Source organism: Athene noctua, chromosome 5 (genome assembly GCF_965140245.1).
Source record: "Athene noctua chromosome 5, bAthNoc1.hap1.1, whole genome shotgun sequence".
NCBI lineage: Eukaryota > Metazoa > Chordata > Aves > Strigiformes > Strigidae > Athene > Athene noctua.
The window spans coordinates 44,380,301-44,407,404 of NC_134041.1; the positions used below are offsets into that span (position 1 = coordinate 44,380,301).

General features: G+C 34.9%; 1 protein-coding gene across 8 annotated transcripts in view; it reads left to right on the top strand.

Moving 5' to 3' along the window:
* The window catches only part of PPP3CB (protein phosphatase 3 catalytic subunit beta), a 46,576-nt gene extending 20,546 nt beyond the window's left edge, over nucleotides 1–26,030 (top strand). The window contains exons 5-16 of one of the 8 annotated variants that reach the window (XM_074907276.1): nucleotides 735–880; nucleotides 7,395–7,534; nucleotides 7,632–7,709; nucleotides 7,811–7,905; nucleotides 9,352–9,477; nucleotides 11,533–11,610; nucleotides 13,137–13,163; nucleotides 16,065–16,149; nucleotides 17,035–17,132; nucleotides 20,935–20,962; nucleotides 22,620–22,649; nucleotides 24,339–24,422. In XM_074907276.1, the coding sequence (XP_074763377.1) occupies nucleotides 735–880; nucleotides 7,395–7,534; nucleotides 7,632–7,709; nucleotides 7,811–7,905; nucleotides 9,352–9,477; nucleotides 11,533–11,610; nucleotides 13,137–13,163; nucleotides 16,065–16,149; nucleotides 17,035–17,132; nucleotides 20,935–20,945 (884 nt within the window). In that variant the 3' untranslated portion in view covers nucleotides 20,946–20,962; nucleotides 22,620–22,649; nucleotides 24,339–24,422. Of the gene's footprint in view, nucleotides 1–734; nucleotides 881–7,394; nucleotides 7,535–7,631; nucleotides 7,710–7,810; nucleotides 7,906–9,351; nucleotides 9,478–11,532; nucleotides 11,611–13,136; nucleotides 13,164–16,064; nucleotides 16,150–17,034; nucleotides 17,133–20,934; nucleotides 20,963–22,619; nucleotides 22,650–24,338 lie in introns of all 8 variants that reach the window. The other 7 variants (XM_074907269.1, XM_074907270.1, XM_074907273.1 and 4 more) reach the window with 7 other exon arrangements.
* The last annotated feature ends 1,074 nt before the right edge of the window (nucleotides 26,031–27,104 follow it).

Sequence of the window (27,104 nt, forward strand, 5' to 3'; positions counted from 1 at the left end):
CTGTAGAATTGCTTGCAGTTAAGTGTGGCGTTGGAGGGCAAGTTATGTAGAAAACTGCTGTCTGTAAAGATATGTTACGGAGTAAATGTTGACATATGAGTCCTGGAGAGAGGAACATTACTTTGCTGTCTTGGCTATAACTGGGAGTGCAAAGTAACTTGCTGAGCAGCATTGTGAAGCTAGCAAGAAAACCCTGCTGCTGAGTAATTTTTCCATTTGGGTATTGATTTCAACTATTCTAGTAAGATACCTCTCGATGATGAACCAGCTCCTCCATTTGGAGACTTGTGTAAGTATTGATCCAGTGATAAATGGATCATTTGCCCTGGTAAAATCCTCTTTGATGTGTAAAAGTGATGTGATCTATAAGCAGTTCTTAGCTTTTCACTGTAAATGGGAAATCATAGACTTTTCAGTAGCATTTTATACTGAAGTATGCTATATAATTGTATAATGCAAAATAATTCTGTGATTTTTGAAAAAAACAAAATAGTTTCTCCACACGAGATAAGAAGAAATGAAAAAAGCTTGTAGTTCTGGAAGAGAGTATATCTTAGAAATGTGCTTCTTGTTGTGGTGTTTAGAAATGCTCATTTAAGCCCCAAAATAATTATTTATTTGGGGTTTTTTAAGCATTCAATTTCAGATTTGCTCTTCTAATTATGATCTACTAGATCTACTTGCTTCTTCTATCTAACATGGATTCTTAATGTTTTATATTCTTTTTCCTGCAGGTAAAATAAAGTACTCAGAAAGAGTCTATGATGCTTGTATGGAAGCTTTCGATTGTCTCCCTCTTGCTGCTCTCTTAAATCAGCAGTTTCTTTGTGTTCATGGTGGACTTTCACCAGAAATTAATACACTAGATGACATTAGGAGAGTGAGTATTTTGTGTATTTGAAAATAAGTGAAAATACAGATGTTTATATGATGCTGTACAAAGTCATGTTTATGAAATTGTCAGTATATTATTATCTGTTCTTGTCTCTTTTGAAAGTGTAAATCAGGAAATATAGGCTTAGTAGTATCTTAATTAAAAACTCTTGGATTATCTAGTGCATTTTCCATTAGTAGATCTCACTGGAACAGCTGGGATTGTTACAGAACACACACAGAAAAAACCCTCAAAAACTCCACATAGTTTCCTGAGGTAGATCGTACATGTGAAGAGTTTCATATCCAATCAAAGTAATGCTTTGTGTTTCTTTTTAGGTAAGAGCTAGTGTTCTCATGGCTTTCAGAACAAAATTCATAGAAGTTAATTGTAGTCTTAAAATTGTTTGGTATGTCAAACATATTTCAGTTATTCTTATATTTATTTGAAAACTTTTATTCTCTTGATTATGCGGATTTTGGTTTTGAAAGAGTGTGAAATTGCAGTATTAACAGAAATTCAGATTGTTTTTTAAAATGGCACATTTGGTAGGCATTTGAGTGACAGCTGTGAAGTGCTTCTCACTGTGGTAAATGGGCTGAGTATATGGGTAAGAGGAATTAAAAGTTTTTATGTTATGGAAACACTAAATAGTGGTGTGCAGTTTAGAGGGAAATAGACTGTGACGATGTGAGGTATCTGTTTCTAACAACTTGGTTTCAACTTTCATGGACTGCTAATGTCAGGTGAAGATTGTATCAGATGGGAATTTTCAAACTCAGTTGCTTTCCTTTTTGCATACTCCTTTTTTGACTTATTGTAGTTGGCTGACATCGTGACTGCTGTGTTTGGAAATCAAAACCATTCCCGTTACGATTAGGAACAACTAAAGTGTAGCTGATTTCAGCTTACAATAAATATAGGTGGTTCTAAAAAGTCTTTGGGATTATAGGTAAGGATGGAAGAAAAAAATTGTTTATCTACATACAGAAGAAGGTATGTGGGGACCTACTTCAAAAAAGATCTAAATATCAGAGAGAAGAAAAAAGTATGTTCCAAATTTAGTTTTGTAGTAGATAAATATTGATGGCCCATTTTGTCTTTTATCTTCATTTATTGTATTTCTCATTGTCTTAGCATTTTCTCCTTTACTTGTGCTGCATTTTTCTTTTTTAGCTCTCCCTATCCTCAGATTTATGGGATGCTATACAGTTGAATCTAATTTCTGAATTCACCAGATTTTTTTTGTACTGACTGGACCATTTCAGAGGCTGGAATGTCAGCTTATTTCACTTACAGATATGCTGCCAGGCAGAATTATGTGAGAGGAGAAAAAAATGGTAGAAACAGAGAGGAAGCATATGCTTCAGTGGTGTGAGAAAATGTACTGAGGCACATTGCATTTTCAGAGCAAATACTAATGTGTTCAGAAATCTGTATGCATTGTACAGAGGAAGAAGTAAGAAAGCAAAGCAACGGTGCTATTCTGGCAAGGCCTTAGCTCTTCTCATGTTACAGATGAAAAGAAACATGGTCAAAGCTATTTGAAAAGTAGTGTAAAAGAAACATAGTCTGGAAAAACACTTTAGAAAGCCGCTGTCATAATAAGATTGTGATTAATTTTTCTTTTAGACTCTAATTTGCAGCTAATCATGTTTCAAAGTGTTGAGTAAACTTAATTAAAAGGTAGTTCTGACATTGTGTCCTGTACTTTCATATGTGCTCTGTAATGCTCAAGGTTGGTTACGTTAGGATGAAATAGAAGCTTGTGTGTTTTATCTCTCTCTCTCTCTGTGTACGTGTATATATATATATATATATGTGAAAATCTGCATTGTATATTGCTTCTGATGAAAACCACATTTTAAAATATAAGGCAGTGTTATTAGAACTGCTCTTTGGGCCTTTTTTGTTTTTAAACAATCATCTGCTAACTTGGAAGAGGCACCATTCATGGATCAGCAGCAGCTTCATAGCTGTATTAGGGCTTGGCATGCACTGATACTGTAAATATATTTAAATGGGTGATGTGAAATGCAATTTTTACATCTAGGAAAATATCATATACTTATGGTACAAGTGTGATACGTGAAATGGCTTGTATAGTATTACAAGCCTTCTAGTTTATTAGCAGAAGTTCTTATAAAGGAGAGGTCTACTCTGCAAATGTGTAAGCATAATCATCTGGCATAAGAAGGGAAATCACGGCTCTATAAACAGTGTAGGAATCATGTAAGACAAAAAGAAAAAATTCTGTGCAGATGCAATTTCTTCTGGATGGGATCTTTTCTCAGTATTTTGACATTCAGGAAGGTCATTAAACTACACAAATTAAATTATTATTTTTGCTGGCATAAACTTATTGCCAGTAGATGACAGCAATCATTGTAGCTATGACAGTAAAGCCTACCCAGAAAGATTGCTGCAAGCGCTTCTTATTTGGGGGAAAATGGAAGTTTGTGAAACTTGCAGTAATCTGAGTTTTATTCTGTGACTTCATTTATGCAAATGTTCTCATTGTGTTGGTAAAGAGTGTCTCTTTCAGACACATGTCCATGAACTTAGAGAAGCTGTTTAGTTGATTACACATTTACACTGCCAAAACTTCTGCTGAAACAAAATTCCAGGAATTGTGATTTTAAGCCTTGTGATTTATAAGGAGGGAAGTGTCCAAATAAGATCAGAGAATATTCAGATTGGAAAAAGACCCTTGGGATCATTGAGTCCGACCATCCGCCCTACTCTACAAGTTCTCCCCTACACCATAAAACCTAGCATCTCATCTAAATGACCCTTAAAGACATCCTGGAATGGTGACTTCGCCACCACCCTGGGTAGCCTATTCCACTGTCTCACCGTTCTTTCTGTGAAAAATTTTTTCCTAATGTCCAGTCTGAACTTCCCCTGTTGCAGTTTAAAGCCATTCCCTCTTGTTCTATCGCTAATTACCTGTGAGAAGAGACAGCACCAACCTCTCTACAATGTCCTTTCAGGTAGTTGTAGAGAGTGATGAGGTCTCCCCTCAGCCTTCTCCTCAGACTAAACAGTCCAAGCTCCTTCAATCGCTCCTCATAGGGTTTATTCTCCAGGACCTTCACCAGCTCTGTTGCCCTCCTCTGCACTCGCTCCAGCACCTCGATATCTCTCTCATATTGAGGTGCCCAAAACTGGACATAATACTCCAGGTGTGGCCTCACCAGTGCAGAGTACAGGGGCACTATCACCTCCCTACTTCTGCTGGTCACATTATTTCTAATACAAGCCAGGATGCCATTGGCTTTCTTGGCCACCTGGGCACACTGCTGGCTCATGTTCAGCTGCCTGTCAATTAGAACCCCCAGATCCTTTTCTTCCGACAGCTCTCCAGCCACACCTCCCCAAGGCTGTAGCCATGCATGGGGTTGTGGCCCAAGTGCAGGACCTGGCTCTTGTCCTTGTTAAAGCTCATCCCATTAACATTGGCTCACTGATCCAATCTATCCAAGTCTCTCTGTAGAGCCTCTCTATCTTCATGCAGATTGACACTCCTGCTTAACTTGGTGTCATCTGCAGACTTACTGATGATACACTCTATGTCCTTATCAAGATCATCAATAAAGACGTTAAACAGAAATGATCCCAACACCGAGCCCCGAGGAACACCACTTGTGACTGGCCACCAGCTGGATTTAACTCCACTGACCACCACTCTCTGGGACCATCCATCCATCCAGTGCTTGATCTAGCAGACCATACACTCATCCAGGCCACGAGCAGCCAGTTTTTCTTTGAGAATTCTATGGGGAACTGTGTTGAATGCTTTTTGAAAATCCAGAAATCCAGGTAGACAATATCCACAGCTTTTCCCTTGTCCATATAGAAGGAGATCAGGTTTGTGAGGCAGGACCTGCCTTTCATGATGACTAGGCCTGATCCCCTGGTTGTCCATTTTATGACTTTTAATGGCACTCAAGATGATCTGCTCCATGACCTTCCCTAGTACTGCAGTCAATTTGGATGGGGATTCTTAATTTAAAGAAGAGAAACAGAGAATTTGTTCTTCATTTGCAACAGATGGTCATTCTTGGTTTTTAGTTCTTGGTGATACTGAGGATTGATCAGCAAAGTGCCTTGAAATATAAGGGGGCGGGCACTGCTGGGAATCTGTGTTTATAATACCTTGCTTCCTTTCTGTGGTCTGCTGGAATTTCCTTTTCTTCAGTAATACATGACTGCCACTCTTCACTGGCCTTCCCACTGTTTTAGGGCTTTGCTATGTGATAGTTCTCAGGAAAAGTAGGACAGATTAATTAAAACTGATGTCTGTATCTTCAGGTATGTGGAACTTCCATGAAGGTCTTTTGTCTCAAAAGTAAAACAATTTGTTGTACCTTAATCTACCTCCAAGGTTTTGCTACACCTGAATTTGAACATCCATGTGGAGGTATGATGCAGTTTTGTAGCCCTGACTGCATAATACCTAGAAATTAATTTAGATTTAAATATCTTGTGGTATATATTAAAAAATACGCTACCTATTTCTGTTTTAACAGCAGGTGTAGTGATTCTCATTCTTAAATAAAATTGTTGTTCTCAGTTACCTTAATCATATTTAGAAATAAGTCAGGCTAATTTGGATTGAGATTCTGTTTTGACGTAGTCACAACATTCAGAAATAGTTAATCTGTGTTTTGAATTGACTCGCATCCTTTGTTAACTTTCTTGCTGTCCCAATGTAGAAAAGCCCTTAAGTTGATTCTGATTTGATAATATGCAGTCTGGTTGAGTAGCTTGCAGTGATATTTCCTTAAATTTTGAGTCTTGAGAACCCTGCCAGGTGGTAGACTGACTGGTGAAGGAGACACTGATTTGGTGTGTGTATATTTATTTTTTACAAACTGACCTCCTACTTCAAGAAATGGCTACATTATTATTCCAGTGCTATGGGAAAGTAATCTCAGAGAGAGGTGCATTGCATGCAGCAACCAAAACCTTTTATTTATAACGTCTATCCATTTGGCCCGAGTCATAAGGAAAATACTTGAAGAATAACTCAAGAAAATTTCTATAAATGCTTTCTAGACTTTAAGCCTTCTGTATTGCAGGACACATCAGTCAACGAACAGTTGAATCTTCCTTGTGTGTGTGCTTCTGTTAGCTTCTGGACCCAAATTTATCGCTGGAGGTTTAGAAACTTGATGGTTTAATCTACAGAAATTCAGGTACTTGCAGAAGTTGATGGACTGACTTCTTCAATCTGGAAGAAATATTCCATACCGGGTTTATCATCCAGTGTGGGAAATGTTAAACCACTGGATTTTTAATACTGAATAAATTCCAACAACAATTTCAGTTAATACCTGCCTTGCCATTATCTGGCAGGAATTTGTAAAGATCTGGACCTCTCCACTTATGTTACAGGTGGCAGCCTCGGGAGCTCTGATTTTCCAGGGCATGAGAGAGCTTGGCACTACTGCTGGTTCCATATTTGAATGGATTCCTATGGACCGTTAGACTCAAATTCACCAGGTGTTCACCAAACCTCCCATCGAACCTGTCATGAAGAGTTAAGTGTTCTCTAGTACCATCAAAGTCATCTTCTTTGGTATGGGAGGTAAAGTGAGATAAATGCACTGTCCATCGAAGAACTGTTCCTACATTTCTTGGATAAAATCATCTTGTGAACAAACTCCAGCTACATAAAGATCAAATAAACTTTACATTGAATTTGGGATATCTAATTTCATTTCTGGGACATCAGAGATTGACTGACTGTTATTTACTTAAGCAGGGTATTTTCCTTTTACGTTAACAAATGCACTGTCCTCCTTACCTCTGCCCCTTTTCACTGTGGTTACTAGGAAGGTTGCAGGTGTTTCCAAGTGGAAATGTGTAAAGAAGAAGCTAGAGAAAAGAAAACAAAGACATCTCCCAATATGCTTGTGGCCCATTACACCAGGGCTATAGCTGAGAAATAAAGCCTGTGTGAAAGAAGTCTAAGATGGCTAAGCTAATTACCTCTTCATTACATTGTTAAATATCCATTATGGAGAGGGGTGTTTCTGTTTTTTTTTCTAGTTGGGGTTATTTTTTTTAATTGGATGATATATTTAGTCACTTCTAGTTATATAATTATTCATGCTTTTCTTTTATAATTCCTGTTTTCTATACTGTTTCTCTTGCTAATTCCTGGCAGTGTCTCCAGATTGGTAGATATGGCATGTGCATGAAAAAGGACCATTTTGTTTCTTGTTTGTAACTTGACCTGGTATTACACATATCCATCAGTCTGGAACTTATCTCCCTTCTTTTTGCAACTAATAAATCTTATTGCTCTTAACAGGTTTGGTTCTTTTGGCATGCCTCTGCCTTATTTCATGAGGAGGAGAGGAAAAAAATATACAGTAACTACTTCTCTTTGATATGGTTGGGATTTATTCTAAAAAAGCTTGGTATTGATGGATATGTAGTTTAACAAATGGGTAAAACTTACTGATTTAATATTCAAAGAATCTTTGTGCTCTTGCCTTTTCTCAAACAGTTAGATAGATTCAAAGAGCCTCCAGCCTTTGGACCAATGTGTGACTTACTGTGGTCTGATCCTTCAGAAGATTTTGGAAATGAAAATTCACAAGAGCATTTCAGTCACAATACAGTCAGAGGATGCTCATACTTTTATAGGTGAGAGTATCCTATGATCAATTTGATGTTTTAATGCTGACTCTTGCTGCATATTTTAAGATAATTTATTTTACTCATAGTTCTTTTCATTTCACAGCTATCCAGCAGTTTGTGAATTTTTGCAAAATAATAATTTGTTGTCAATCATTAGAGCACATGAAGCACAAGATGCAGGGTGAGTACTTTCTGTCCTTCAAGAAATTATTCACAGTGTAAAATAAAAATTAATTGTAAAAATTAATTATTAAAAATAAAATAATCTGTTTGGTTTTGCAGTTATAGAATGTACAGGAAAAGCCAAACTACAGGGTTCCCATCATTAATAACAATTTTTTCAGCACCTAATTACCTGGATGTCTACAATAACAAAGGTAAGAACTTGTTATTAGTAACTGTATGCAATAATAAAATAAAAATGTCTTACTAGATGAGTCATCTAATATCGAAAATTTTTTGCCAGTTAAGAAATGAAAGGACAAAAAAATTCCATTAATAAAAGTTATGTTATGAAGAAGAGCATGTATGAACATTAATGATGACCTGTAAGACTGCTCCACCTTGATGCACAAGTGTGGGCAAACATTTCCTTTGTAAAGTTGTTGCTATTTAGTACTTAGAATGTATTACCAGGTGTTTTTCACTCAGGCAAGGCTTTCCTGTGCTGTGTTTTCACTCCTCCGGTTGTCTTTAGTTTGTGAATTAAGTAAGGAAGGGAGGAAGCATTAATCAGCTGCCTATGCATAAGGTAGTTTGTGTTGTGTATCAAGGGCATCTGAGGGGCTAATTGTGGTGGTACAGGGCCATAATGGGCAATCAGGAATGGGCAAGTACTGATCTAAATACTGATCACAACTGGAAATGTTACTAGGGAGTTGTAAAGCAGAAGGAATTATTTTTTGTCCATGCACTGCTCAAGATAAAGTTGCATAGGAGAAGCATGCTTAATATTGTAGAGAAAATTTACAAGTCAGAATTACAGAGAAGAGCTTAGCTGTGAATTAACGTTACTCATAGATGAGAACAAAGTTCAACAACAGAAATAATTAAAAATAAAGCCTGCTGAAATTCAAGTATGGTGTTCCTTTGAAACCAAGACCTCTTTTCTATGAAACACGTTGCATTTTCTCCCACCCGCCTCCAAAGAACCACCCCCCTAAACCCATACGACTTATGTAGGGTGATGAACTGTATAGAAGAAAAGATGAGCTGTTGTTACTTGCGCTGATTGTAGAGGAGGAATAAAAATAACTTTAACTGACTTTTTACGGTTTTTTCACTATCTGTGTGGATATTGCATTTTAAGAATCCTTTTTCACATCAGTTATTCCCAGCATAATGCAAGAGTAAGTATGGAAAAATGCCATCAACAGTTATTTAGCTTTAGAATGCTTCTGGTTTTCTGTTTTATTTCTCTGTGGTTTCCCTTCTCCCTGATCTAGATTTCTATGGTTTTATGCCAGGCTTACAATGTTGGAAGACACATATGAAGACTAAAACCTGAATCTGGATATACTGCAGTTCTGAGTTAGGTTTTTGTTAAAGTTGCTGAAATTATACCTTTTAAGTACCTTTGTTCATTATGGACTATAATAGGATATAGTACAAAACTATATTGACATGTAACAGTACTTCAAACTGCAACATGAGCAGTAAAAATCCAGAGTTTATTAGAAATCTGTCCTGTAGATACTGTGAAAGAAAGAGAATGGAGTATCTCTGGGATTATTTTGTCTTTAATATAAAATAGAGCTAAAACAAACCTGTAATTTAACATTTGTGATACACATGAGTTTTAAAATGTCTGAATTTTATTTTAGCTGCTGTATTAAAATATGAAAACAATGTGATGAATATTCGTCAGTTCAATTGTTCTCCTCATCCTTACTGGCTACCAAATTTTATGGATGTTTTCACATGGTCTTTGCCATTTGTTGGAGAAAAAGGTAGGCAAAAGTTTCACATCAGTGAATATCTTTACTATTTCTCTCAGACTGGTGGTTGGAAGATCTATTTTTTTAAAAAATATATTTACCAGTGGGAGGTTAATAGCATAATTTTTGTGAAAATAGATATTTGTATTTGTCTTTATCAGGTAGAAGATTTGGTGAAGTTGTTAAACTAATGTGGAGGGTTCTTTTGGCATGTGAAAACACCATTTCTGAAAAAGGATAGACTGAAATACAACTCTTTCTCAGTGTTTTGATTGTTTTCTTCACCTGTTTCATTTGAGATAATTAAAACTGCATCTAATAAAGCAGAGGTGTTCGCAGAAATTATTATTTCCATTGAGGGTGTATACCTGCATTATTGAGTAGTATCTTTGAGCTGCATTTGAAGTCAGTATGAAAATGTTTATATTCTACAAAATGCTAAGGTATATACATTATTAAACTTGTTATAGGTATAAACTATGTTGAGATGTTCATGTAAAATTTTCAACTTTTCTATATAGTTATAACAGAGTGACCTTCATTAAAGATAACTTTTTTCGGTTACAGTTTTTCTTGTAAAAAAGGTAATTTAGCACAGATCCTCTTCTTTTTTTTTTTTTCTCTTTTTTTTTTTTCTTTTTTTTTTTTCTTTTTTTCCCCTCTAGGGTTGATAAGTGAATCTAGGACACTGGGGCTTCAGGTAGTCTTCAGTTAAAAAGCAATAAGGTTAGAGGCTATGTGGGTCTGTTTCAAATCCTTCCATCACAGGAACTGCTCTTTTTATGAAAGAGATCTGGAAAGCTCTTAAAATTTCTTTGAAAAGTATTCTTGAAATGACATATTTACAGTCATATAAGCTTAGTATTCTAGATTTGTTTATATTGTCTTTAGTGAGCAGGATAAATGCAAATAATTTGGACACGTTTTAGTGTGGTTAACCTGCCCAACAATTTTTTTCATTGTTAAACAGAGGGATTTGACATTTGAAAGGAGACTGTTGTTTGTATCTCCCTTACCTGACGATGCAGTAGATAGCATTTTCAGCAGCAAAGGGTTAATAGCGTTTATTTTGCTTTTGTTACAGTGTTTGTAATGAGACACCCAAGTGCTGTTAAGTAAGTGGCTCATTGACCCAGGTGTATGTTTGAGACTGCTGGAATCATGGCCTTTGTCTTTGGGCAAATACATGTTTCCACTTTTGATGAAGGATACAGTGTCAATATTATCTGGTCTGTGCTGAACAGGTCAAAATAAGAATAATTTGGGGTTTTTTTTTCATTAAAGTAGAGAGTAACTTTTCCAAGAACGGAGAAGAATACCATAGCAGATAACAGGGATTGTATGAATTAGTATGAATAAATGCAGACAACAATTTACAGGGTTTTTAACCATCTGACTGAAATTCTGGAATAGGATTCTGAACACTTAGTGGGAGGAGAAGTTAGACTGTTTTAAGAAGGAGTCTGATATATGTGGGAAAGATTGAGTGACAGAATGGGGAGATTCCTGGAGAAAGAAAATACAAGCTTTTTGAGACAAGTTTGTCTATCCACTATGTCAATAATTTTAAGGGGAGTTTGAAAAGACATGCAGTTTGTACCGTATTTATATCATAACATTTTTCTGCTTCAGTGCTTCTGCTACATGCCTGCAGGTGCCAGGAATGGAACAGCTTTCTCATTTTAAGCCTAAATTTGAGCAGTCAAAATTTTTCATATTTAAGTAAGTTTTGCATAAAATCAAGTTCAAATACTTACTCTAATGTAAAAATACTAATACGCAGGAAGAGAATTCTTATCTAAAAGAACTTGTACGATAGGAGAGAAAGCTCTGCTGTGTTCTTTGTTAGGTGGTATAATTTTTAGCTGCTTATTTTTCTGAGCTTTTTTAATTCTGTGACAACGCACATCAAGAAAAGCACATATTTTTGAAAACAGATTACTGAGCAATGGCTGTGATTTGAGAAGTTCATTCACTATCATTACTGGTGACTAGTTATATCTTGTGTTCATGGAAATATTTAAAATTCTACAGGGAATTAATTAAGATTTATTTTTTCCTATACAGTAACAGAAATGTTGGTGAATGTTCTGAGCATTTGCTCTGATGATGAACTGATGACAGAAGGAGAAGATCAGTTTGACGGTAGGGGTTACTTTAAGATATACAAGTCTTTTAATGGTAATAACTTGCGAAACAATAGTTAAACTGGTGTAGTGTTACCTGGAATTTGTAGAAAATTGCCTTCAGATTTTTCTTTAGATAATGACGCTTGGAGGGGGGCAGAGAACGGAATTGTGGTTTTGTGTTTGTAATCAAGAAGCAGTAATGGTATCCTTTGCAAATATCATATCTGATTTCTATATAAAACTGAAACTTTATGTGGAAAATTCTCATAATTTCTTGGCACTTTAAATTTGTAACATACTAAACTTACTTTGCTAATATTCAAAATAAATTTATTATAAGATCTTCAATTTCTTGTTTATTCTCTTCAATAAAGAGTTGATGTAGGTTGAAAGTCAGATAGAATATTTCCTATGGCAAAGTACTGTACGTAAAGTGTGAAATACAAGTTTAAGTCTTGGTGTCTGAGTTTAAAGCATAAAAGTTAAAGAAGAACTTTTATATGTAGACTGTATAATATGTATTTATGTAATGAATTATAACTTTCTTTTAAACTATCATACAGTAGATTGTTAAGGAGATGTTTGTAGCATGATGATTAAGAAGTAACATTAACATGAAGACCTAGCATATCGCACTTTGTTTTGTTGTGTTTTTACAGTAGTGCTTAATGTCACAGCTAAAAGTTTGTCAGACTTGCTTCATTTTATCCAGTAACAGAACTGATTTGGTGCATCGTTTGATGATGGGGGAGGAGGAAGGAAAGTTTCAGCGGCCTTTGAGGAACACTAGAGGGTCACTTATAAAGATATCAGAGACACGACCCCATTCTTAATGTTTGATAACTACTGTGTTCAAATTCAGTAGCAGAATAGTCTTGTGCTAAGCAGCTCTGTGTTTTAGATTGAAATGTATTGGTTGTGAGCCACTTGAACTTTGCTGCCATTTAGATTGTTGCCAGAAATACAAAAAATGAGAAATAGTCTCAAATGTGATCCTGGAAACAGTTAATTTATGTTTTTAATTCCAGCAATCCTACTAAATTGAGCGTAAACCAATTATATCAAGCATTTGGAGAGCAGGGTGAGGTGGTATTCTGAGACGTTAGGATTTGCACTGATCAGCATAAGTGCACTCATCAATTGATTGCCTATGCCCTGTTTTTAGTATAATAGTTGCAGTTTCCTAATTTGAATTATTTTATTCTTCTGTCTCCTTTAACAATTTCTTTGCTTGATGCATCTCTTAATGCCACTTAGGTACTGTCTACGCTTTATCTTTCTGTGTGAATGGATTTTTTTTTAACTGTCGACTTTCAAACTTTCACTTGTTTATCGTCAAATTTTAAAATATACTCAACAATTCCATTTCTTGTTTGATGAATGCATTTTTAAGTGTTGTTATTTTCCATTTTATTTTTTCACATTTCTTCTCCATTCTTTCTTTATTACCACTGCCAAGTTAAATATCTTTATTTTATTTGTCTCACTCTCACCTTTTTCTCCATCGTTCACTTCCTTTTTTTCTGGACTCTCCATCTGAAGAGCGACTCATATATGGCAATAAAAAAGGTACAGACCAGACAGAGTAGGAATGTTTGAAATATGACTTCATAGAACCTGACAGTATTACTATTAAATGCAGAAAACACTTTTCTGTTGAGAGACATATGTAGCATTTTATTATTATTACCCATTCTAATGGGATGTTTATAAAGGTTGTGTATTTTGTTATCAGAAGTCATATTCCAAGACATCTGTCTTTCTGTGCATGAATTTTTTTCCTCCTTTCTTCCATTCCTTTTTTTTGTAGAATTTCATTCTTTTACCTATTTCTAAATTTTTATCTTTGGTCCTGCATGTGTAGGGAACGTTCAGTTGTCTGTCTTGCTCTTTAATATTTTTATTGTGAGCTTTTTTTAAGGTTGTGCATGGAATGTATTTATATAATGTTCCAAAACCTGATTTGTATAGTACTTTTAGTTTCCTTCAACTGAGATGTCAAAAAGGTACTTTTTGATTGTATGTGCAATTTTGAAAATGGCTAGTTATGAAATGTAAAAAGAAGCCAACTAACTTAAATTCGTGGTCTATCACCTGTTTTTCAGAAATCCCAGGGTAGGTGATTCAGTGCAGAAAAAGTCTTCTGACCATTACTTACCTAATAATGTTTGCTCTCTATATAAATTTGCCCCTTCCAGATAATATTTCTAGTACTTGGGAATGCATTACATTATAGAGATGTTTCCAGAGGTGATGTGAATTTTTCAGAGCATAATAGTATAAGGGTTTCAGAATTTTTTTCCTGTGTAGGTATTGGGAATGGAAAATGGGAGAGTGTCGTATCTCCTCTAATTTAGAGTGTAATCAAGACATTCTTCTGCAAGCAGATAACACCTTACTGTCTTCTCTGAACTAACCAGGATTCAGTGGCCACATTAGTGCAGTGCTGCAGCCTGGAGTAATATGTTTGGCCTTTTGACTTGGCTGTGTTGCTTCTGGAGGGTTGGGGCAATGAAAGATAATGTTAAAGAAACCAAGCCACAAACCCCAAAACTACCCAAAACCAACCTTTCTCTTTTTACTGTTCCAGAGTTACATACGGGCACTGCTTGAAATCTTTTCAGCCTGCATGTTACAGCTCTGCATCAGTGTAGCTGTCAAATAGGTGTAGGTAGGAGGAAAACTGAGGGACATGTAGGGAAAGATTGATGGTCCCTCATTTAGCGCTAGCCTTTACAGAAACTCTGAAAGTCTCCTTCTCATTCCAGATCCCCAAGCTGTTATTTAATAGTGTTCAAACATAGAAAGTAAAAATTCCTAGAACTTTAAAAATTAAAAGTTAAAATTGAAAATGAACTATTTTCAGTAAAAATAGAATGTTTCAGTCTATCCTGTTCAAAGTTTTTCTAGACCCTTCTGGAGTTTTTTGGTTTTTCTTTTAATTTGTTGTCTGCAGTTCATAAAGTTGTTCCTTTGCCTAAAAAAGCTTTATTCAGTAGTTCCTGGCTTTTTCATTTTGTTTAAATGGATTGGCAGATATTTGTCATACCCTGAGATTCTTTCATTGTGTTCATACAAAAGTTGTCTCTTGCTCCCTTTTTTCTTTGTCTCTACTATACGTTTTCCTTCTTGTGTGATTTTGTTGTTGTTGTTTATCCTTGTATGCCTTATCTTGAATTATGTTTGGTTTGGTGTTCAGGGTGGGAAGTCCACCCACTTTTGCACAACAGAAGGCCTTGCATTCTTGCAGCTGTGGTCTGAGAAGGGTGACTTTTGTTCTAGAGTCTGTGTACTCTCACGTGGAAGCTAAATACTAGTGAGCAGGGATGAAAAAAGCTTCTTCCACAGCTGCCTTTTTTGAATGTGAGTAGACAGATTTGTGGATATACAGCTTTCCTCTGACCACTCCTGTGATCCTCTCTTCTACCTTCTTGCAAATTAGTTTGGCAACTTTTTCATGAGTACCTTTCTCCCAGGGTTAATGAACAATTATGTATGGAAGATACGGAATACCTAACACAGCTGTCTGAGTTTGTTCACTTTTGGTCCCCTGTGGTTGAACTTAAAAGTATGACTGAGTTACTCTTTATCTTGGTGTGATTAATACTCTCCTTCTCCAATGACTGAGGAGAAGTAAGGATTTTAGTTTTGATACCTCCTCATCTGCCTTTACGGTTTTAGTGGAATTGAGGAGTCAGCAAAAGGAAAGGAGGATGAGAGGAAGGATGACTTTTATACGTTGAAATGAGCCAGCAACACCTAGTGTTGGAGAAAGGAGCTTCTGTTTTTATAATGCCAAGGCAAGCAAAGGTGGCTGTCCTTCCCAATCATAAACCTCCTTTTAGAGTTTTGTCTTCACTTTTATCTGTCACAAATGGTATCTCTCTGCTCTGTGGAATATGCAATTATTTACTCCAGATCTTTGGTATTTGCCATTTCTGCCAATGATGCAAATCTAAAATGATACAAAACATAGACTTAGGTGGTAAGGGAGGTAATACCACATTTCTTTGGTATTTTACTTTGTTGTTTTTTTTCTCGGGGTGCATTTTGCGGAGTTGACATAAAAACAAGCAAACTACTGCTTTCTCTCAGACAGCTGTGTAAGAATTAGCAACAAATACTTATTTTTTGTTGCTTTAATATCTCTTTGGCTCCTATATTGGGCAGCATGCAGATATCAGTGAAGAATTTAAAGTGTAAAATTTAGGCAAATGAGTTATGATAGTTACTACACCTTAGTGGCGGTAATTTAGATGCTTGCTAGCTTTAGGAAATCACTGGGAACATCCTAAACTTTATGAGTGTTTTGTGGACACAGACATGATGGTGGTTTTGATGGTCTTCTTTGCGCCCTTTGGGTACTGGCCTCCTGTGAAGAGTACTGAATTGTGTTGAATTCAATGCACTTTAAAATGGTAACCTTGTAAATACTCATGAGCTTGAGACTCTCTCTTATTCCATTGAAAGTAGGTACAGCTGCCGCACGGAAAGAAATAATCAGAAACAAAATTCGTGCAATTGGCAAGATGGCAAGAGTCTTCTCTGTTCTCAGGTACTTGCGTGACTTCTACATTCCTAAAACCCTTCTTATGTATAGTAAGAAAACATCTCTGTTCCAGGGTAATGAATCCAAATATTTTTCAGGGAGATCATTGTGCATCAGAATCCTGTTTGGCGTACTGATGCACCCCATCGATGTTGATATTTTTGGTTAAAGAATATTTTAAAATTATTTTTGATAAGTGTTTCAAGAAACTAAGAGAATGTGGTCTTTAGTTTACAAGTTATTTGTCCAGCCGTTAACTGTGAGTGTTGGAAAGACAATAACAAAATAGAGAGATTGAAATCAGTGGTGTAATGGAGAAGATCAGGACTGGCTTGGATAATTTCTAGCATATCAGAAAGTTGACGACTAGAGGGATTTTGTTTCAGGTTTTTGTTTGTTTGTTTTCAGCTTTTAAAAAATACCATTTTCTTGTACCTGTCTATATCTAGAGATTTCATGATCACATCTACCCAAAATGTATAATTTCTCACAGACCATAATTGTTCAAATAGGGATAATTTTTTAAAGTTGGTGTTTCCTGAAGCACAGATACTTTGAACAAAAATGTGGATTGTTTTATGGCACTGAGATATGTTCAGTACCTCATGAGGCATTCAGTGCTAATTTCAAAGCTAATGAGCCTGCATGTGAATAATTGCTCAGAATTTGGTTCAGAAGCAATCTAATCAGTGTTTCTAAGTCCTAGGCAGAGGAAAGACTGGTATGAAATAGTAATATTTTCCCCTTTCTAGTTGTTTGAATTCACATTCAGTCTTGACATGCATAAAGCATAGTAAAAAAGCTCTTCCTCTCCCCATCCCTTATTTTACTTTATTTCAAGTTTTCATGAGTGGCTATTTAGGGGTTTGTTACTGTTTTTTCTCACACCAGGGAGGAGAGTGAAAGTGTGCTGACACTCAAGGGTTTGACTCCCACTGGAATGTTACCTAGTGGAGTGTTGGCTGGAGGACGACAGACCCTGCAAAGTGGTAATGATGTTATGCAACTTGCTGTGCCTCAGATGGACTGGGGCACATCTCACTCTTTTGCTAACACTACACATAATGCATGCAGGGAATTTCTTATGCTTTTCAGTTCTTGTCTTAGCGGCTGATACAAGCATAGTGTTATGTGTTAATCAGGCAATGTGAAATGGATACTTAACCAGGGTATAAAACTAAAAGCAAATGAGTTCAGCGGTGTCAGGCCACATTTTTCAGACTTTGAGCTTCCTTAGTTTACAATTTTTCAGGTGGTGCATATGCCTGAAGGGGGGTGACCGTATAGATCTGGTATTGAGGCATTTGATCATTACTAATACAAAAATGGCAATGCAATTTTGCATCATTATTTGTCTGCTTTCCATTAAAATGGTTTTATTATAGATGTGTTAGTATTTTCATTTACAATGTCAAATATTTGTTGATAATAGTATTAACAAACAGCTACAGGCTGCAGAGTTCCATATTACACTCCATTGGTAGATTGAAATGTGCTACGTTTTGTACCCTGGTAATTAATGCCAAAGTTTGTTCTCTGTGTTGTTTGTCAAATGTTCTATGTATAATTGACCTCCCTGAATTGTCTTTGTAACATGCTGTTTCCTTCCTCTGCAGATGTAGCTGCTTTCTTAGATCTGTCTGTCTCTCTCTAGGTATAGATGTATGTCTGTATAAGTGTTAAAATTAAACCACTATCCCAGACACTTGTCTGTCTCTTGATGTAGAAGCAATGTTGTAGCACCTTGTTTTTTGAGGTTTGCTGCATTTGCTGCTGCACATTGTCAGTGCATTTTGAACAATAATGTACTTGAAAAATATTCAGTAATTGTTATAAAATCAGTTAAGAATAAAGGGATTGAATTTAAAACTTGTAAATAAATCAAAATAAAAGGGTGTTATTAAGTGTGCATATATTTTTTGCATGAAAATAAAAAGAACTCTATACAAAATATACCTGTAATCTGGCTCATTGAATATTTTGTAAAAGGTTTTTCTTCTTTTTTTAGTTTGTTGAATCATTGGATCATATTTTTCACAAAGACCATGAATGATTAACTAGGTTTAGGGAGAATGCTATGAGATTATACTGAATATATTAAAAGAATGAAGTCCACGTTTCTGTTCACAATGGTAGATAACTAAAGTATACCAGTCTGAAACTGGACTTTGTATCAGCAGCACTCTTAATTATTGAAAGACTTTTTGTTGGCCATCTTCAGGCTTTACTAGAAAGTATAAAACTGTTGTGTGGGACCACTGTATTTTATAACTATTGAAAGATTGTGATACATGAATACCACTTTTTACATAATCTATTTTCCAAGAGTAGCTGCTTTTCTCATTTTGTGATTTAAGCTGTTTATTTGGATTTTTAAAATTTTCTATGTAGTTTTTTTAAAACCTTTCACTACATTTTCTATTAAACTATCAAAGCTGGTTTTTAATAGCTTTGAAACATGAATGTCATATTTTAAGTCATTTTTCTGTGGACATATAATGTCTACAAGTAAGTTTATATGTCCAGTGTATGTATGTGATTGTTTTGTGAACGTCTATAACAAGAAATGGTGTATGTTTCCTAATCCATCCAACTATTCCAAAAGCATATGTTCAGTTTTAATTTTCATTGTTTAATAAGATACTTTATTATGCTTAAAAAATAAGACTGCATTCCTCTCACTCATTTAACGAATTTTTATCCATGTTGCATTACAAATATCAGAGAGGATCAAACTGACTAGAAAATTTTTTTAGCATAAAACATATGACTTTCTACCATTACCGAAAATGTGAGAACATTTGGAAAGTATGCAAAATGCGTTTTGGATTTTTATGGGTGTGGTTTTCCTCTTGACACTAGAACTTTTGATGGCAATATTCCTTGGTGCACTACATTAATATACCTCATTTGTTTTAGTCATGTTGATTGTTCAAATTAACTCATGCCAACTGTTAGTTCTCCTTAAATTACAGTAGCTTCTTTTTACTGATAAGAACTTTACTGTTTCAGTCTTTAAAACGTATTTTTCAAATTATTATGCTCAATTGCAAAACTAGAAGTAAACCAAAAATAAAATAAAACCACTAATTGACACACTTCTAAATCATCATAATATCAGTGAATTCATAATCTTGGCAAAAATATGGTCACTGATAGTATAGTAGGATTTCTTACTACAGGTAATTGTCTTTTGAAGTGTATTGTATTGTGTTGATCAGTATACTATCAATAATTTAAATTAGTCTAGATTTGAGAAAATAACAATAGTAATTGTAGTAGTTTTTATTCTTCATTTGCTTGAAAATTCACAAAATTGGCCAATATGTCATGGGTTTCCAGGTTTCAGTCTTAACGAGTGCTCAGTTTTCAATGGCATATTGGGAAAAGGTCTAGCTGTGCTGGTTGCTATTAAATCTGTAAGAAGCTTTGAAAGCTGTAGAAATTAGAGTGTGTATCTACAATTCTCTAGAGACCTGGGCTAAAATTTTTTTATCAGGGCAAATATATATATATATATATATATATATATATAAAAGTCACCATTAAGGCAATGTATATGCAATTTTTGCATATATGCCTATTATAATTCTTAATGTCAGTAATATATTCAGTATTAGGTCTTAGCACATACCATTACTGTTTCAGGAATTTGTTCAGCCACACCTGCTATCTTTTATGGGCAGTGCTTGAACAGATTCTTACAGTAAAACAGAGCAGTCTGAGGGTGAAATACAAATTCTTAACTGTAGTGAAAGGGTTAAAGAAAGACAAGTCAGTTATAAAATATAATTTTGGGGAAAAGGGCAGAACTACATCCTATGGAAGAAGTCAATATATGATTTTTTTTTTTCCCTAGAAATATATGGATATATTTTTTTGGAAAAAAAAATCATAGGTTATTTTTCAGTAGCTTTAATATACTAGGATAAAAACAGACTTTGGGAAATCATGGCCTTTATGTATTTCTAAACTTTTTATAAATGTAGATTTATGGTTTTTATTATTTATGTTGCTTGCATTACAGTAGCTGAAAGATTAAAGACCATATTGAGTACTGTTCTTTAAAGTAGCATTTCCTAGTGACTTATTCTGTGAACTGAATCCAACAAAATTATTTTCCAAATAGAGTCATCATCTGTTAAAAAACCCCAAACACCTAAAGCCTTATTCAGCAACATACTAAACACAAGCCTAATAAGTACATCCATGGAAATCAGTTGTACTAGCCAAATACTTTCACTGCTGCCCTTCCTATTAGTCAGAGGGGCAGTAAGATAGTTTTTGGTTTTATGTTGAAAATTGGCAAGGATTTTGTATCAGATCTGTCCTCTAAGTAAAGCAGAGGGAGAGCTGGAAATGAGGATGGAAATGCCACTGAACCCTGTTTAAATTTGCACTCAAATTGAGAATTTTCTGAGCAAAGACTTCAGGATTATCTGTTACATTATAAAATATATAATAAATCTCTTAGTATTTATTTGAGGTTTATCAGGGTTTACAAATAATATAGTTTTAATTTAGATGTACCTGCAAAAGAGTATCCAACAAAATTATTTTCCAAATTGAGTCTTTACAGTCTGGTTTATTTAAGTGCTTCTATTTTCCAGTCAGTTTGTTCTTTTATGTCAAGTTGAAAATGATCTTTTTCTTAACTGTGATGTATATTCCAAGATCTTTTTGGAATAATAGTACTACAAGTAGAATGAACTAGGAGTGAATTTTGAAATTTGTGTTTATGACCAAGCCACATAATTTACAGAGATAAATCAGTATTCGTGATCTTTTCAGGAAAAGATTGAAAACAAAGACTTCACAGGTAACAGGAAATGGTGGAAAGAGGTTGTTTTTTTAAATAGTTTTGTATTTGTATGGCAAATTGATTATAGTATGTAAGTATGTATTTGGTGACTTTCTAAAATAATTCTTAAACTAATTTATTTTTACAATTTGAGAAAGTTTCTTTCCCTTAATGTAAACTTAAATAACCATTCATTCATGTGGCTTTTTGATTTAATTCAGGGATTGCCCTTGTCTCTGTAGATTTAAATGCAGGAAATGTTTATTTTTGGGGGTTTTTTGGTACCATGGAATCTACAATATGTAAAAGTTAGAGCTGCATTGCCCTCACGTATTCCACATTATTTTAGCAGCACTTAATGCAAGTATCTAATTTTATTTATTTTTCTAGAGTATCTCAGTGAAAATTACAATTTTATGCAACAGTGAGTTTAAAGCGTAATGTAGGCAATTAATACATAACAACATAGTGTGGGCATAGTGTTGGCAATTGAAGTGTTGTCTGGTGTTTGTTGGATAGGAAATGAGAAGTAGTAAAATTAATTCACTTTAAAGAATTCTATTCTGATCTAATGCCATGTTTTCTTATATGACTAGTTTCCTCAACATTTGCCTCAATACGCTCTTACAGTTTTTGTTGTTAACAATATGTATCAAGCTCTATGCAAGTGGGTTTGCCACTCTGTATGCTATTTTTGGTTCCCATTTCTGAAATTATGGTATTAGAGCATGGCACATAGTAGGGGAGGTAAAAAGTTGTTACCATTATTTGAAATTTAGCTACAGCTTAGGTCATAGTTATAAAATGGTTTCTTTAGTAAGTCTGCCCTAATAGAAAGTTATTTCGATTTTGATATCCTAAGTACCTTATGTTAAAACTTTCACTTCTAAAACAACTGGGAAAGATTTTACACCTAAGAAGTTACAGCAGATGTCATGGTTATTTAGTCTGAAAAACAACTAGTAAACTAGATTTTTTTCATATTCACATTAATTCACCCACCAAGACTATGTTAAATCCAAACCTCCTGCTGTAGACCTTGTTGTTGATTCAACTAAACAATTTACGAGACTGTAAATATGACTTGCTAGATTTGCCTTTTTTGGTTTAAATTTCACGGTTCAGTTCTCAGAGATACCTGTCTTAGCTTAAAACACAGTGAAAAACTGAAGTACTAGGTAAACTTCAGGGAGCTAAATATAAAGAGAAAAATAATTTATTAGAACACTGCTAGTGTTATTTTTATAGCATCCTTCATGGTAATGTAATGAAGTTTACTAATCGATTTTAATATTTAGAAATAGTAGCCTCAAATAGATTTTCAGTATTTTTTTTAAACCGTACCACAGCTTTTAACATCAGTTGAAATTTCCTGTTGCTGTCTTAGAAAAAACAAAACCCCTAAAAACTTACAGAAATGTGCAGTTAATAACATCAGTTAATTAGTGTTGCTTTGATGTACTTTCAGTTGATAAATTGTATTAGTTAAAATTTAGGAGAAGTTTCACTTAAACTTAAAAACAACCCCTTAAATCCTTAATTATCATTTTAACTAATTGTAATCTAAGCTGGCGTAGCATACTATATTAAATTGATCATTGCCTTTTCTGCTATGCGATATTACACTCTTCATCTTTCTCATTCATTTTGCATGCATCTGCTCACTTCTGTACAGCCACTGTAGAGGCAATTGAGGCTGAAAAAGGTATGATCAGAGTCTTTGCCATTGGCAGAGATCTGTGGTGTCTGGGAGGGAATTCAAAAGTACTCTGTGTGGGTGTGTTTTACTTTCAACTTGCACAAGCAGAGATGAATCAACTGCATTGATTCATCCCTTTTACATGTAACATTCATTTCTGGCTTTAGGATGATGATTATCTTTAATATTTTAGGGACATTCTTGGGATTTTTTTGGTCTTTTTTTGTTTGTTTTTACAAAACATGCAGTAGGTTTTTGTATAATAGCATGTTGTGATACGTGGTGTTGTCTTGAAGTCCTTAAAAATGGTAGTGTTTAGCGGTTTTTTTCTGCATTCAACTGCAAGGTTTTATTTGATTGGGGGGGGGATTATATGTGGAAGAAGGGTTGTTTATGCATGCCTTTTCTCATAAAATCTATTTCAATGGCTTTAAACATATTTTTTTAAAACTTTCATAACACATCTGGTAGTGCAAGATGTATAAATGTAATGGTTTTTTTCTATAGATTTTGAACATAATTTGTTGACGAAATTTATTTCCAGTATATAGACCAGCCTGCCAGTATGAGGCATATTAAATTCCATGGATTATTAGTGCTTCTGTGCTAATAAATAAGTTGTATATATGTCCTTTGTTAGTGGTATTGAGCAAAATGCTATCAAATTATTTTTTGTTCAGAGTATTCAATTTCAGATTGTTATCTTTTCAGAGAGACTTTAATTTTCTCTTGCTCAATATTCAATCAAGTAAATGACAATCAGCATAGCAGTTGAGAGAGCTACCTTTGGGGTTTTTCAGATTTGATTGCAGAGCACCATTTTAATGACTATATTCTTTGTTTTTTAATTAAGGAAGTCAGATCTCCAAAAATATAAACAAGTGCCATATTCTGTTCTCACACACACGTGCAAGAGGTCCCGTTGTTGTGAGTGGAAAGCTGTACTTATATCTCCAAAGAATTATTTCATCCCAAAGACTTCAGTCTTATTCTGTGGTCAGCCATTTTCAGGTGTAAATACGACTACAGACCTCATTCATTAAAATAATCAGTAGCAAAATAAAACCTATTTTCTATACTTCTTTTAAATACATTTGTATTTAAATGATACCATTGTTTAACCACAGTGCTAAGTCAGTGATTGTGGTTGTGTCCATTTCCATCATCCACATGATTAGCACAGAATGTGAACTACATCCTGCAGTTTTGCCTGCATGAAAACTGCAGGATCAGGCCATCGATGCGTATGCAGGATGTAAATTTACTATTACTTTTGTAACCCTTTGCTGCTTTGCCTCCGCTGCACTTGCTGTGCTGCTTACATCTTGCTGACATTCTACCAAAGAGAAGGGGGATGTTAGTAAGATAAGCCTGATGCACTGGGCAGCAAAAGCAGTTGGTGTTGATAGCTGGCCATGCCAGGGACACGCAGAAGCAATCAAGTGGGCTTAAACCCCTTGATTCTTACTTGTAGAATATTTGCCATACTTGGTTCTTTTTGTTACAAACTGAAATCATGATTGCCGTTGAACATTTCAGGAAAGCAAGTTAGAGAAGCTTTTACTAATACAGATGCAGAGCCATAAGTTTCTTTGGCTGATTTCTTACCTGTTTTTAAACATCATTTGTTAGAAAAAGTATATGCTTTCAATTTATTTTTCCATTACTGACATATCAAATTTGCATTTTGTTAAGCAATACGAGGATTCTCTCCGCAACATAAAATCTGCAGTTTTGAAGAAGCAAAAGGTTTGGATAGGATCAATGAGAGAATGCCACCAAGAAAAGATGCTCTTCAGCAAGATGGTATTAATACTATAAACACAACAAATGCCAATGGAAACAATGGAACTGGCAACAACAATGCACAGTGACCACGTCAGCTTCTGGTTTACTCATGTCTTGCCTGAGAATTCCTAGATTACTGCTTTTTGATGTGACAACAAATGCAATAGCCAGGGGGATCGCTTGAAGTGACTACTTAATATGAGGTGGAAAACCATCCAGCTTGATCCCGCTGAAAAAGACCGCCATGCTTTTGAGACAACAGCCCCTCTCTTTACGTGGTGACCCGACCTCCTGGGAGCGTGCCTCGCCTAATTACACAAAGTCCATCACTGGCTGCTGAAGCTCCAGAAGAGATCTGGGGAAAGAACCGGGCTGTTACCACTAAAGCACATCTAGACTAGCATCTTATGCTTATTGTTGTCAACACTTTTGAGTTTACAAATGGGATTTTTCTTTCAGTAGAGGTAGTTTGTTTGTTTGTTTTTTAAACCAGACTTTCAAATACAACCCTAAGAGCTAACTATTTATTAATGGACATCGGTTTCATGAAATGTCTTTAAAAAGCTAGATTAGAATGGTCTTAAAATATCTGAGGCTGCAAAAACTGTATTTTAAATAGAGAGAAAAAATGCCAAAAAAAAAAATCTCAGTTGGTCATCCTGTAAAATGCTGACCTCAGGTTTCTCCTTAGATGTTGCTAATTCTATATTGTATTCACTGTATTTTTTAGTTACAGCTTATCAGAAGATTTCTATGTAGGAATGTTTATTACTTGAACACAGATTTAAAAAAATATTTAATTTAGAAACTTTTTTGCCCAGCTTTTTCAAGACTCTTCCCCACCTTGAATTTTAAAAAAAAAAATATTATATATACTAATTTTAAAAGTAAGAAAAATATGGAAATGTTAATTTTAAGGTACTTTTAATTGAACTTTGTACATTGTTTAAGTAAATTTTGATTCATATCAAGTCTGTAAAGCTTGGCATTGTATTTTGTGTATGCATGTTTTAATTTTGCAAATATTTAATATATAGACCTATGATGTACATCTATAGGTTACCTAGATGTTATGGGTACTTTTAGTTTATTGTGAGTATTACGGTTGCATAAATAGCTAATAATCACTGGGCTGAATAGCTGCAAGCTTTTTATTATTTTTAAATCTGTAAAGGAAACTGAAACTGTATCGGACATACTTTTTGTTTAGGCAAAGCAGCGCGTAAGCAATTGCTCTGTTCAACTGCTAAGGCATTAGTGAAAGTGTAAACTTGAGACTGCATGTATTTTGGTATCTACAGGACTGCTTGGTTAAAATAAAAATTGAAGCCCTGTGCTAATTTGTTCACAAATAATGGACTGTACTGATTGCCACTGTACTTTGTTACATATTTTGACATTTGCTCCATGTCCTTCTCATCCCCTGGAACACAACTTGAAACTTATGTCACTAGAGTTCATCTCCCCTTTTTCTTTGCTTGCCATGAAGTACAATCTGTACATACCCCTAAGTTGGAAATTTTATGCATGTTCTGAACTATTCGAGTATTTTATAAACAGTAGCACACAATAAATTTTGTGCATGGGCTGCGGCTCCTATCACTGTGTATTGGTTTTATTTGGCATATGTAGGTCTCATATGACCTTGAAAATTGATTAGAAATAGTTTTCAAAATTTAGGCTATTGAAAAAGCCTAAAAGGTCAGATATAGCTTGCAGAGAAGTAGTTGAATGTAAATGGTATTTGATTTAACTGTTATTCCTGCTGCTTTTTTTTTTTTTTGCTTTTGAGCTCTCTGTCATAAATAAAATACGTAGATATTTTCTGTCTGATAAACTGAACATCCATTGCTGGTTTGTACAAACTTGTAAGAGCAAGGTTAGTTGATTCTAGGAAGGCTGTTCAGTATAGCTATGTTTTATGTGTTGGTTTAACTAAATATTCAATAGTGAAGCGTGTTGGGGTTGCTTTTTGGGCAGAAGGGGTAGTCTGTTTGTTTTGACAATCAATACAGTTACATGATTTAGTCTTTTTGGTATATTCTTTTTAAAGTAAGGACAAGAACAGAATGAGAATTAAGATTAAAAAATAAAAAGTGGCACATGGTTGCTAATGGAGCTTTAATGTATGATTTTACTTTATTGCAGATGCATTCTAATTGAAAACTCTCTGAAAGTTAGAGTGCAGAAGATCCAAGTTAAAAAATGGTAAGTTTTTTTGTTGTTTTATGAAGCACTCCCATACTTGCAAGCTGTACAGTCTGCATATGATGCTGTATTAGAGCAGAACGAACATGTTGATAAGTACAACTGAAATGTTACATGAACATTATGATGGTACCTTCCTCCTTGTAAGTTCTAGTGGAAAATTTCTTGACCTCACAAGACAGTATTTTTCATGATTTGATAGATATTAGTTGTGATGAGTATTATGACTAGCTGGAGTTGTGGATGTGAAGAAAATCCCCAGTCAGTCTTTGATAATAATCAGACCTCATTGTAATAGGAGTCAACTGGTTCTGATACTTGGCACAGCAGTTAAGTGCCCAGCTGCAATGATCCTTGCTTCCTTGAGGATTCCCTTGCAGTATCTGTTCTGCTTCCATGTAGATTCCCTTGCAGTATCCATTGTCTGTAGTAGTTTTTGCTAGCTATGAAGGCAGATCTGCAATA